This window comes from Trichomycterus rosablanca, chromosome 6, assembly GCF_030014385.1.
Source record: "Trichomycterus rosablanca isolate fTriRos1 chromosome 6, fTriRos1.hap1, whole genome shotgun sequence".
Classification (NCBI taxonomy): domain Eukaryota; kingdom Metazoa; phylum Chordata; class Actinopteri; order Siluriformes; family Trichomycteridae; genus Trichomycterus; species Trichomycterus rosablanca.
In genome coordinates, this window is record NC_085993.1 from 9,132,498 (window position 1) to 9,146,710 (window position 14,213).

Here is a 14,213-nt window from a genome sequence, read left to right on the forward strand (position 1 = left end):
AGGGAAAGGGGTGTGTCAAACCGGAGGTCATAAGTGTCTTGAGTAAAACCATTGTTCAAATTTGTTTTGTTCAGTGTGTTAACATGAAAATATTCTATTTTATTCTATTCCAACCTAAACAATTGTGCAGTTACACCATGTACTAATTTACGCAATGTAATTGCAGCATCTATAACCACAAATCAGAAAAAGTAAGGACATTAAAAAAATATTTCTTATTTTGTTTCAAAATTCTCATTTTACATATGTCTATTTGTGACAGGTCAGGACTGCTGGCAGGCCAGTCCAGTACCCGTACCCTCTTCTTCTGCAGCCATGTCTTTATAATGTGTGCAGCATGTGGTTTTGCATTGTTTTGTTAAAAATGCATAGACATCCCTGGGAAAAAATTTTATACTGAAGGCAGCAAATAAATTACTAAATCGTCTCATCCCAACTTCTTTAAAAATGTATTGTAGAACTGAAATGCAGGAATAACTTTATATTAACAAATGAAATTAAGTTCACCAGACAAAACAAGAAATATATTCATACTGTCTGCAATAAAATTAAAGCCATTGTAAAAATACTGCATGTTTTATTTGAATTTTCCATACTGTCCCAACTTTTTCAAATTTAGTTTATGTAAGTTAATATGTAAGTTAAGTCAGTGGTGGGTTAGTGTAATATACCTCTTTGTGTTGTTGCTGTCTTTAATTAAATATGTAAATATATATATTAACATGATTTCCAAATAATTGCATTTTCAATTTACATTTTATTGTATATGTACAAAATACAATGAAATTCAATGAAAATGATGGAAATATTTTATTTTTACTTTACCAATTACACTTTAATGTATATAATTAACATATTTTACAGTACATTAATTTGGCTTTAATGAACACAAAAAAACATGAGTCATATCGAGTGTATAAATCAGCAAACCTTTTGCAGTTCATTAAAAACCTTTCATTTTTATTTTGTTAACAGGCTTGTATAGCAAAAATGATTTTCATTATACAATTTATTTGAATATAAAGCTATTAATATAGCAATTGTAATAACTTGTGGAATTTACAATAACATCCACAATATAACTCGTCTGTATTGTTAATCATTCCAGACTGAAACTCTTGGATTTGGCACTGAAATGTGAACAGAAAAATGTGGGTTCATGTATCTCACTTCAACCCACATTTGTGGTACAAAAAAAGTTTAAATAAAACAAACAGAATATCTACAGTTAAGCATGCATGTATTTAGAGCAAAGCTTAAGACCATACGTGTATTTAATGAAAATTATAAACCTGCATTCAAAAGATTTGAACTCCTTTGGTGTTAGTCATGTTCCATATATAAACCAGTCTCGCTGGGCCAGTTACTCTGATGAGGAGTCTGAAGAAGCTGTCCAGTAATGTCTCTTTAAGGTGGAATTGCATAAGCCAATCAATGCCACCTGCAGGCGGAACCCTAAACTACAACTGCATTTAAAGCGGCTGTGTCTCAAATTGCACGTTTCTGTTCTTAATAATACTTTATTAGAACCTGGGTTTTGCACTTTGAATGGTGTAGTTACACACTACGTAGCACGCAGGATGTAGTTTGAGATGCAGCCAGGAGATCACTTGCAAACAATGTCCGCATTAGTAAATACCACTAATACCAATAACACGATAGTCGAGCCTTCAACCAAAGGAAAACTGTGCAGTAAAATAATTATAATTATTGTGAGATATAAACTTTGGACTGTTCCGCAATTCTGAAACATTTATTTGGCTTGTTTATTTCAGTTTGGATTCTCTGCTTGTGTTTTGGACTGAACTTAATCAGAAATACTGCAGTTGTGCTTGGTTTTTAGCACTTTTCAAGACCTTTTATGTTTCCCCCACAATTACTGCCACTCCTGGTAATGTGTAAAAAAGGGTTTTATAAAATACAAACCCTTACAATACTTCTGGTGAATAAGCTTCTATCCAAACTTTAGTTAAAGCAAATCCATACTGAAAATAATAATAAAAAAATCACTCATCAGTTAACAACTATTTGTTATATACACCGATCAGCCATAATATTAAAACCACCTCCTTGTTTCTACACTCACTGTCCATTTTATCAGCTCCACTTACCATATAGAAGCACTTTGTAGTTCTACAATTACTGACTGTAATCCATCAGTTTCTCTGCATACCTTTTTAGCCTGCTTTCACCCTGTTCTTCAATGGTCAGGACCCACACAGAGCAGCTATTATTTAGGTGGTGGATCATTCTCAGCACTGCAGTGACACTGACATGGTGGTGGTGTGTTAGTGTGTGTTGTGCTGGTATGCGTGGATCAGACACAGCACTCACTCACTGTCCACTTTATTAGACACTCCTACCTAGTTGGTCCACCTTGTAGATGTAAAGTCTGAGACGATCGCTCATCTATTGCTGCTGTTTGAGTTGGTCATCTTCTAGACCTTCATCAGTGATTATAGGACGCTGTCCACGGGGCGCTGCTGGCTGGATATTTTTGGTTGGTGGACTATTCTTAGTCCAGCAGTGACAATGAGGTGTTAAAAAACTCCAGCAGCGCTGCTGTGTCTGATCCACTCATACCAGCACAACACACACTAACACACCACCACCATGTCAGTGTCACTGCAGTGCTGAGAATGATCCACCACTCAAATAATACCTGCTCTGTAGTGGTCCTGGGGGAGTCCTGACCATGGAAGAACAGGGTAAAAGCAGGCTAAAAAAAAGTATGTAGAGAAACAGATGGACTCAGATGGAGGCAGTAATTGCAGAACTACAAAGTGCTTCTGTATGGTAATTGGAGCTGATAAAATGGACAGTGAGTGTAGAAACAAGGTGGTCATAATGTTATGCCTAATCAGTGTATATTTTATGCGTTTTTCTCCCATTTTCTCCCAATTTAGTGTAGTCAGTTTGTCTTCCACTGCTGGGGATCCCTGATTTTTTGCAGTTTAGGAGGGTATATTGCTGCTCACGTCTCCTCCAACCCATGTGCAGCCCTTAACGGAACCCTTTTCCACCCATGCACTCTGCATAGGTGCCTCTAACCACCAATCAGGGTCCTTACACAGCGTTCGGAGACCCCGCCCACATAGTCCAGTCATCCCTCCCAGCAGGCACTGCCAATTATGCCCGCTAGATGGCGCCCAGCCGACCGGTGGCAACGCCGAGTTTCGAACCGATGAGTTCAGAATCTTGGTGCTGGTGAGCTAGCGGAATATCCTGCTGCGCCACCTGGGCGCTGCAAAGATTTTTAATGTTATACCTCAGACAAATGTTGTTAAGACAATGACCGCTAGTCAAGCCTATACAGTTTCTTCCACAATTACTGGCACTCCTGTTAACGATGAGTAAAAAAGGGTTTTATGACATTCGTCTTCTGGTAAATATGCTTCTATCCAACCTTTAATTAAAGTAGATTCATTCTGAAAATAAAACAATCCCTCATCAAGAAATAATTATTTTTAATAAAGCCACATTTGCCATGATTATTAGCAGCTTTAGAAATGTAGCAATTTTGTAACGTCTATAAAGAGGAGTGGTCTTTATAGACTGCTTTGTATGTGCCAACCTTATAGGATATTATAGGAGAAGACTAAGTGCTGTTTTATTGGTGAAGGGAGGTTCTACAAAGTATTAAATGATGCAGGGCTGTAAATAATTGACTGATTTCTAGCTGATTTTTTCTCTAAATAAATGTATGTCTATGAACCCTTTTTTCTCACCTGTACCAGGGGTGCCAATCATTTTCAAGCGATGTCTGTAAAGTAATGAAGCCCTGCAGATACCTGATTATTGCTCTTCTCTTCCTTTGAATATGTTTATTTTCACAGTTACAAAAAAGCCCCACTTTGGTTTGATTGATAGACTCTCCAGGAGTGAAAAACCTCTCACATATCTTTTTGAATAATGTTAAGCATAAAACAGGACAGACTTTTGGCAGCTCTTGTAGTGCATGTGCACCTCCACCTGTCAGAATCACATATTTATTTTATTTCTGTGGAGGGTTCATGCAATCTTTTATATGATTTTTATATACAGTAGAAGCCAAAGTCTAAGACCACTAGCGCAAATGCTTTAATTTTTACATTTTTGTTTTATTTAATGCAACTTTTTTGTTCCAAATCTTAAAGCTTTGCAACTACTGACTGTAATTTGACCTAAAACCCAACCAACATTAATGGGGGAACTTGAGGACATAGAAAGCCAATAATTCAGTTCCAAGGTGCTTTTTGGAATATTGTGAAATCATGCTGGAAGAACATGGACCATCAGATTTTCCACAAACCGAGTCCACCCCAAACACAAGATGTCCCTGCAGCAAAAGGGGGAACATACTAAATGCTATGAAATTCGAAATTGTAGACCTATGTAAATGCTTTAAAGATTTGAGATTTTGCTCAAACTGTTATGTTGAGTATTTGATCTGTGGTGCTCTGGTGGCACAGCGGTCTATTAAGTCAGCTCACCAGAGCTGAGATCTGAAGTTTTAAAGCTCAGTGGTGGTATCGGTCGGCCAGGCGCCTACACAGACATGATTGCCTGGGTCTAGGTGGAGTGATGACCAAAGCTCTGAGATGGGTTGGTGTCCTGTTTGTGGTGTGTTACTGCTTTTGCACCAAGAGTTTTCCAGTGAAACCAAAACAGGGTGAATCAGTGAATAAAAATGAAATAAAATGACATATTTCATATTTACAGTAATGGTCTCAAACCTTTGGCTTCCACTGCGTGTTTCGGCAAGCATTAGTATAGGGTGTCCCAAAATAAACTGACATTTTAATTTTTTTATAAAACACATTCAAATGTATTTGCTTTATTTAAAAGTAAAGACATGGAGGTTATGTATAAAACAAAACATCTGACAAATGACCCCCTTGACCGTGGCAGCACGTTCACTCTTTTGATGAAACTTCCCATGACACGTTGACATTTCAGCAATGTTGTGTCGAACTTCTTCTTTGACGTCCTCAATGGATTGTGGTTTGCTGGTGTACACTTTATCCTTAAGATAACCCCAAAGAAAGAAGTCTAACGGCGTCAAGTCACATGATCTTGGCAGACATTTCACATCACCATTTTTAATGTGAATTTTTACAATTTCTACACGTTGTTCAATTGTGTACCATTTCATGATTTAACCTCGACATTTACTAATGACAGCAATTTAAAAATCTCTAACTCAGCAAATTTAAAATGTCAGTTTATTTTGGGACACCCTGTACTTAAAAAAGGCACATCATCAGAAAAATAAAATAATCCTGTAAATACATGTATAACATGTCTCATCATTACTGATTTGTCATCACACACACACTCATACACACAGATGGACACAGACCTATGACAAACCAACAATTTGGCAATATCCTAGACTTAGCAAACATTTTTAAAAGGTTAGAAATAAGGTATTGCAATGATTTAGCAGAAACTACAAGTTCCCACAAAGACCAATTAAAGTTAATAAATATTAAGGTTGTGCATACATCCACCACTTTCTTAAATCAGTCCCCCTCCTAAAGTCAGCACTTTCTGTGACTGTCAGAGCAACTCAGCATTTTCTTATGACACTGTAAAGCACCGGCATAAATTCAGGTCTAAGGTCCATCGTGCTAACAGCATTCAAAGTTCAAACCTCTGTTGATTTCTCTCTGAGATTATTCCCTTCAACCTGCAGTGTAAAGAAACAAGAGGAAATGATCAGAACCATCTTCATACCACAGATATCATCTATAAATCTGATAAACATTATACACCACAAAAACTCACAATGTTTAGTGGTTGTTCCCTTTTTTGCTTCTGTGGTTTAGGGGTTATAAGGGGCTTGTTATTGGGATCCAGATTATTCTTCTCGCTTTTGAGCGGGCATGGATTATTCCCACCAACGACTGGCACCTCTGGGAGATGTTCTTCATTGCTGCCAACAATCACAGACTGGCAACTGTATGCAGAACTGCTGAATCCACTCACACTTTCTCCTGAAGATTCTGAACTCTCCACTGGAATTAAATAAATAAAAAGTGATCAAACTATATAAATCATTGAAATAATAACACACTCCTGTGCAAACAATGGGCCAGACATTAAGACCTTGACCAATGGTGGACCTCCTTGTGCCACTTGTTCTAAAGTGGAATGTTTAGGAAAAGCTGGATGCATATAAATTATTTGAATAGTTGCCTTGAATGCAAAAGCCTGTGCAAAAGCCAGTGAAACCATAATAATGGATAAAATGTTCAATATAAAATGCAAAGTTTTCCAAAAATGTTGCGTGTAAGAAAAGATCTGTGAGGCATAAAGTGGTCATGCAAAGATGGCCACTATCTGAAATGTACAACTCTCAAATACAGGACAAAAGACTAAGACTAATACTATCAGAAGTGTTCAGATGCCCAGAAAACAAGACCAATTTTAAGAACATTGTTGAGCAGAAAGTTCTGCAGGTTTCCATGAAGGTTATGCAAGTTTTCTGTCTGGTAAAAATTTTACTCATTAAAAATAATGACACGTGTGCAGTAGCCAACTGAAACTTTCACCTGCACGAGGCGAGTTCATATGCAGATCAGCTTTGTCCACATTATTCCTCGACACTGTGCAGACGCCAGCAGAGGTCGTAATTGCCTCAGTTATGAGGTACCTATCCAGCTTCCACCCTATATGAACAACAGCCAATCGTTGTTCATGTATGAACGAATGAACCGATGAATGAAATGTCAGCTCTGGTGTGCCAGCGTGTTTTACCACTGCGCCACCTGAGTGCCCCAAGTCAAGTTCATTTAAAGGGAAGGTTTTCAGAAAGTTCTAACTTTCTTTATCTGTTTAAGGGATTTTTGCTCATTTCTTCATAATATTTTGTTGTTAAGACCATTAAAAGCCTGGCCTAATTGTTGCATGGGTGTGAACAATGTATACCTTTACTATACAGGTAAAGAGTGACTTATAATGTAAAATATGTGATCAAAGGTATATGGATACCCATTCGAAATTAAAAAGCTTAGCAATTCCAGCCACAATCATTGCTAACAAGTAAAAAAAACAAGTATACTATGCAATCTCTAAAGCATGGGAGTAGAACTACGCCCTTGTGAATAAATAGAAGTAAATCCACACATATGATCCTGGCTCCACCAAGCAAAGGCTGTTGGGCCCAGGGGGTTGTATACTGGCTGACCCTGTGCTCTGACCCCGGCTTCCAAACATGCCAGAACATGCCAAGAAAAGAATTCCAGTGTCCTGTACAGGTGTAAATGACAATTAAGGCATTCTTCGTTCTTCTCTGGACGTCATTTTGAAGTGTCCAGATACTTTTGACTATACTAAGTATTTAAAAAACAGAAATCATGACAGTTTGTTCAAATGGAAAAAGGCATTATATGTTAAAATGAGTCTTACCAAGATTCTGTCCGCCATTTTCCCGCTCTAAATCATACTCCTCCAGTCCTCCCGGATTAGAGAATCTTCCACGGTCAACAGCTGGGGTTTCTAATCTCATGGCACCAGGTGAGACGGAGCCACGGCCTGAGGAAGAGGAAGATGAATGGCTGCAAGATGACACATAACTGGCTGAACTGGTAGAATTTGGCCTCCAGACAGAAAATCCACCCTGGGTGTCGGACATTCCAGTAAAAGTTGTTGCTTTACATTCTGAGAACAAATAAATTCAGATTTAAGTCATTAATTGTTTAACTTTGACCTAGAGGATTAAATGAATCAGTCCCTGGCAACAAACAACAAAACTCGACATGGAGATTATGTCAAGAAAAATGTTTGGGGTGGTGTTTGTTACTTTGCACACAATTTGAACATGCTTAACCTCATGTAATGTCACCTTTGTTGCTTGAGAAGGACTGTAGGCTAACACATGCTTTCTCCGGCACATGTAAAACATCTCAGAACTTACAGAGAACCACACTCTTTCTGGATTCTTCTGCTGCTCATGTCGTCTCCCTACCAGTCAGTAGGAGTTGCTATTGAAGCAGCAAGGAGAAGGACTTCTCCGACTCTCCCTTAAGCATGGCTATTGGTCTGTTTAACGTCTGTTTATCTGTTGAGCTTGGTTAACTAGCACCCTAAAGCCAAGGCTTCAAAACATTAGAAAGGCAACTGCACACCCTTTTGTCTGCAATAGTTCTAAGGTACACTGGCATCATATTGCCAATCAATATTTTTTTGTGTTGAATTTATTATGTGTTCCTCTAGCCCACCGACCAGAGATCCAGGTTTGAATCTCAGCAGTGCTGTTGGCCTGCCGGGCGTCCACACAGGCATGAATGCCTATGTCTGGGGGATGGACGAAGCCCTGCAATGGGTTGGTGCCCTGTCGGAAGTATTCCTGCCTTGTGCCCAGTGTTTTCCAGGGGAATCAGACCCTGATCAGAATAAATCGCCAATAAAAAGAAAGATAAAATAAAATGAATTTAATTTAATATAACTAACCTAAACAATAATGCTTTCTCCACTATGCTTCACAGTTTAGAGTCAATCTCTAATGCATTTTAACTTCAAACAGAACAATGACCTCCATCTCAGACTTGGTGTTTATGATTCAGGTCTTTTGTTAATTTTTTTTTTTCATGATGCCCCTTCATTACCACAATTTATTTAAAAAAAGATGGTTTTTCTTTTACATTAACTAGGAGGTTCCAGAGATCTTTTTCAGCAGGACACTTTTGATGTGAACCTCACTGCTGCATACATTTGTTTTTCATGGCTAGGCAGCCACACACAAGCTGAAACACTAGCCACGAGGTTCACATTCTTTCCCCAGTCTGAACTAATTAATATATAACAGATTAATAAAGGTGCTTAATAAAGACAATAAATGTAAAGTTTCTATGATCATTAAATGTACATTAGGCAAATGTTGCTCTTTACCTCGTCCTGTTGGTGCACAGTTAACAGCACGGTCGCAAATGGCGGCTTCACTTGGCTTAATGTCCATAAAAGGCCTGCTACCAATTCCCATGAACACCCTCTCTTGCATACGTATGTCTGTGTGAATCAATCAATTAAAAAAGGTGAAAATTAGATGTTATGTGGAAATATAAATATATATAAAGTTTAATGTGAGCATGAACTGAAGCTTTTGACCCATGTCTGTGTGGGTTTATACATTGCTGATGCCACATGACTGGCTGGTTAAACAACTGCATGAATGAGCAGAGGTACAGATATTCCTAATAAAGTGGCCCATAAAAGGGAAAGACAGAGCTTAAAAGAAAAGACGGTAAGTCGAATTGCAGGAAGTGCTGAGGCTATTTGCTGAACAAAAACAGGAAGTGCTGAGGCTATTTGCTCCTATAATGATTTTAGATGAGAACAAAACATAAGACACAGGGTCAATCTAGGTTTTGGTAATGTTAGGAAAGTCCGGTCTACTGACTGACCCCTGTTGTGAATAGCCTGCTCCCACAAGATCCTCTCCAGGTCTTTGGTCCACGTGTCCTTCACCTCTTCACTTCTTGCCTGGAATGTGTACGTGTCATGTGACTTTCTTCTCCGAAACCAGATCTCAAAGCACAGCCCACTGTCACCACTGTTATGGGTCATTCCAATGTCAGATGTCTGGCAAATGAGACAGATGGGTAGATGGGTATGGAAACAAAAATTGGAGGAGAGTTGAAACAAAATGAATGTAGTTATGTTATGTTGTTTAATAGGTAATAAAATGATAGCATGGCTTCTGTATGTTGGACAAGTACCTTGAATGACTGTTTGTAGATATAAGTGTCATTCCCAACCTCTGTCTTCTTGGTTTTGCTAAAGAGAATAAGATCTTGGAAAAGGAATATATGGCGGTAACATTTCTTCTTCCTATAGGACACCAGGAATTCATCTTGGTGAATCAGCTGCCCTTGTTCTTTCAGATTCACCTATGTGGACACATTTTAGTCAGTTCAAAGATCTTTAGAATAATGTAAAACACTGAAACATTTTTTAACCACTGGCTGCACAATGATGCAGTGGTCCGCAACCACGGACCAGTACCGGTCATTTATTACTGGGCTGCACAGAAATAATAAATAATTAAAGATCGCTACAAGAGCAATTACATTTTCAATACTCTTCAGGTGTTATTGTCCCCAATCACCACTAGGTGGGAGAAGCGTCTCATTGTAGCGAAAAAAGCTCAGGCTTCACACTGATTTTCCATTCTATAGTGATTCTATTTTAAATCCCCCGCCCCCACCGGTCCGTGAAATTATATCTTATATGAAACTGGTCCGTGGTGCAAAAAAGGTTGGGGGCCGCTGCAATAATGGTTTAAATAATAATCTCTCAGATGCTTAGGTGGTGCAAAAATATATTACAGTAGCTCAGAAATCCTGTGCTATCGGCCAGCAGAGCATCTACACAGACATGATTGGTTGAGAGGGGAGTAGACGAAGTCCAGCGATGGATTGGTGCTCTGTCCATGGTATTTCTGCCTATGCCTATGTGTTTCTGGTTGGAGCCTGACCTGCCGCAACACTGTTTAAATAAATTATGATTTTAGTTCAGCATAATGCTAATATAAAATGCAGTAAAAACAAAGTGCAACTCTTTTGTTTGAATTATGGGCACAAGCAAACAGTAATATTTGTCATCTGGATTTGTAGAACTGGAGTTATGTGCTCTGTCCAAGTATATAACTGTGTATCAACAGGCGTCCAGACCCACCTTGAAGATTGCAAATCACAGGGACAGTGCAAAAAGACCCTGACTGACCTTTCCTCCCTTAAACATGACCAACTGCGTTTGTGTGGAAGCCCAGCCTGGCTGGTGGCTCTGCTGAGATTCGAACTTGTGACTGTGCTAGTGCATTAGACCACTTATACAAAAACACTTACTTACTCACTCACTTTCTTAACCGCTTATCCAATTAGGGTCACGGGTTGGGGGTGCTGGAGCCTATCCCAGCTTTCCAATGGGCACAAGGCACACAGTAACACCCTGGATGGGGCACCAGTCCATTCCAGAGCAGACACACATAAACACACCCATTCACCTATAGGGCAATTCAGTGTCTCCAATTATCCTGATTGCATGTTTTTGGACTGTGAGAGAAAACCGCAGCTCCGGACCGCCCCGTCTGGAATCGAACCCAGGACCTTCTTGCTATGAGGCGACAGTGCTACCCACTTAGCCACGGTGCTGCCCTATACAAAAACAATATTTCTAAAAACAGATTTTAGCTAAATTACCAACATTGTAATTTTTTTACTTTTTGAAAAAAAAAATTTCATTAATTTTCAGTTAACTGCTTTATCCCGGTCAGGGTCATGGTGGGTCCAGCTCCATCCAAAACCATTGAAGGCAGACATTTACGTACTCTGAACAGGGCACCAATCCATCGCAGGGCTTGGATTGTCAGCATATGTTCATCTTAGCATTAATGGTGCCTTTGCAGATATATAGGTTACCCATGCCACTGGCACTCTCACAACCCTGTACCATGACAGACACTGGATTTTGAACTATGCTTTAGTAACAGTGGGGGTAGTACTTTTCCTCTCTGACCCAAAGAACATGATGTCAAATTATCTCCAAATAACAATTTGAAAGGTGGAGCTGTGGGATTCAACACATGTTTTCAAGTTAGAAGCTTCAATCCAAACTGATGTGCTTTCTGGGAAAATGAACCAATATATTAAACAGATTACATTATTTGAAGATGCTAAAAATGTGATCATGATTAATGAAAGTTAATTGTGCAGCCCTAGTGATAATGATGCTGTTCAACAGCCAAACACAATAAAGTGCTGAACAGTACAACAAAAACAACACTGTTAGCACCCACTTACACTGAACTCACCTTACAGTAAAGGAAGAAATAGTGTGTTCTAGATGACTGCTGAGCCAAAGTAAGCAAGCAGCCTGGTGTTGAACAGGACAGTAACTGAACAACTTTTTTGTCAGTAGGAAAATTTAAACCATTTATCAGTCAAGGGTCATTCATCTCTCCTCCAACCTCATTTTTATCATTCTTTCAAGTACCATGTACCGGTTTGATAAGCAAAATTTGTATTTCAGGATCCATTACTTGGATATGATATTTGGTATGATGTACGGTAAACTCAATAAAAAAAAAAAAGCACGTCCATTTGCCCCATTGCATCATGCTTCCTCTCTAACAATGCCGATCCCCGCTCTGATTGAGGAGAACAAAGCTAACCCACGCCCCCTCCGACACGTAGGCAGCATGCCGTATGCATCTTATCACCTACACTTTGACGAGTGCAGTGCAGCCTAGCCGCGTGTACGGAGGGACACACCCTAAGAGCACTCATCTCTGTGCAGGCGCCATCAATCAGCCAGCAGAGTCGTAATTGCACCAGTCATGAGAGAGAGACCCTATCCGGCTTAGTCCCACCCATATCTGAACAACAGGCCAATCGTTGTTCATGTGGCCGCTCAGCCTCAGCCAGCAAGGTAGCGCTAAGATTCGATACGATGTATTCGAGATCCCAGCTCTGGTTCCAGCGTGTGTTTTTACCGCTGCGCCACCTGAGCGGCTCGGTAAATTTTTTACTTTTATTTGTGCTTAATAAAGTTTCAGTCAGGACACACTTTTCTTTTTTTGGCAAAGATCAAGCCTGCTCTAGGTTTCACCTGCTAAAGATAAACTGTTTTCTTCACTCACATCACACTCCTGGATGTCATCCATGGCAAGCAGGTTGTTGCCATGACGGAGCTGGAACTGGATAACCTTCAGCGCAGCCTGAATCTCAGCTCGCTCTGAACCTTTGCGTAGCCCTGAATCACACTCATGCAGCATGTCCTGCAGAAGCAGGCTGTATTTACTGATGCGCTGGACTGGTTTCAGCAGGTATGAAGACAGGTCCATCTTATCCCCCAGCTGCTGCTGTTTCTGCTGCAAAAGCACCAAAGAAGTCACTGAGCAAGAGGGCAGTTTTTCGGGTCATTGAGCAGAGACACGAATTATTAAATGTTCATGTTTTGTTCCTAATTTGTGTGGATCATACCTTAAAGAATTCTTTTCCATGGTTAATTAGTAGCTGGTCTGAACGAGGCTTGTTTTTGCTGTAGAGGGCATAGAGACCGAAACTCTCTTTCTGGATTCAGAAGAAAAAAAAAATCAATACAGTGTTATTATAGTTTTTTCCCCACAATTTTCTCCCTTAATCTAGTTGTATCCAATTACCCTGATTGCGACTTTTCACTTGCACTAGGTGAGTTCATTTGCAGATCAGCCTTGTGCACGGAGAGCCACACCCTGATCAGCATGATTCCCCAACTCTGTGCAGGCACCATCAATCAGCCAGAAGAGGTCATAATTGCACCTGTTATGAGGAACCCTGGTCCGGCTCATCCCACCCTGAACAACAGCCAATTGTTGTTTATGTAGCCGCCCAGCCCAGACGGATGGCCGAGCTAGGATTCAATATGATGTTTTCGAAATCCTCTGGTGTGCTAACGTGTTTTACCGCTGCGCCACCTGAGCGGCAGTGTTATTATAGTTAACATTAAAACATTATAACCACCTGACAAATATGTGTCTATGTACAGACATGATTGGCTGTGTCTGTAAGGTGGTTGAGGCGTGACCACTGATTCCAGGGAAAACTCATAATAAAGCGGCCGTAAAACATTAAATTGATGATGATAATATATCAACACTGGTCTTGGAATGTGTAAAAATGTAGAGCCAGGGTGTAAACACACTTACAAAAACGTACTTACATGTCGTAAAAAACAACGACCGACACGAAAAGGCTCCTTTAGGCAAAGTTCCAGCTCTTTAAGAAAGTGGTGTTGATGGAACTCTCTGAGCTTTTCCAGGTTTCCAAAGATGCTTCCCCTCTGGCCCCTCAGGTCTTGCGGGACATCCTGGCGCTCCAGCTCTGGAAAGTAGTGCTCCATGACGTAGCCCAGTGCTTTCACGTATTCTCTCTCTGTCTGCAACAACTCCTCTATGATGTGCTGCAGTTTACTGTCCCAACAACACACAACATATGACCAAGTTAAAAAGCTTCATGATCTCCTATATGAATAAATATATAGGCTCTCGGAACAGAGCTCGTTTATACGTAAAGTGGGTGGCACGGTAGCTCAATGGGTAGCACTGTCGCCTCACAGCAAGAAGATCCTGGGTTCGATCCCCAGGTTGGGCAGTCAGGGTCCTTTCTGTGTGAAGTTTGCATGTTCTCCCCGTGTCTGCATGAGTTTATTACGGGAGCTCCGGGTTTCCTCCCACAGTCCAAAGACATGCA

General features: G+C 40.0%; 1 protein-coding gene across 1 annotated transcript in view; it reads right to left on the reverse strand.

Moving 5' to 3' along the window:
- Nucleotides 1-3,733: 3,733 nt before the first annotated feature.
- quo (quattro) overlaps nucleotides 3,734-14,213 on the reverse strand; it is a 51,146-nt gene continuing 40,666 nt past the window's right edge. Inside the window, exons 15-23 of the mRNA XM_062997374.1 lie at nucleotides 13,684-13,933; nucleotides 12,966-13,055; nucleotides 12,623-12,853; nucleotides 9,702-9,872; nucleotides 9,387-9,564; nucleotides 8,875-8,991; nucleotides 7,393-7,644; nucleotides 5,770-5,999; nucleotides 3,734-5,671 (exon numbers count right to left, since the gene is read on the reverse strand). Of these exons, the coding sequence (XP_062853444.1) occupies nucleotides 5,630-5,671; nucleotides 5,770-5,999; nucleotides 7,393-7,644; nucleotides 8,875-8,991; nucleotides 9,387-9,564; nucleotides 9,702-9,872; nucleotides 12,623-12,853; nucleotides 12,966-13,055; nucleotides 13,684-13,933 (1,561 nt within the window). The 3' untranslated portion in view covers nucleotides 3,734-5,629. The remainder of the gene's footprint in view (nucleotides 5,672-5,769; nucleotides 6,000-7,392; nucleotides 7,645-8,874; nucleotides 8,992-9,386; nucleotides 9,565-9,701; nucleotides 9,873-12,622; nucleotides 12,854-12,965; nucleotides 13,056-13,683; nucleotides 13,934-14,213) is intronic.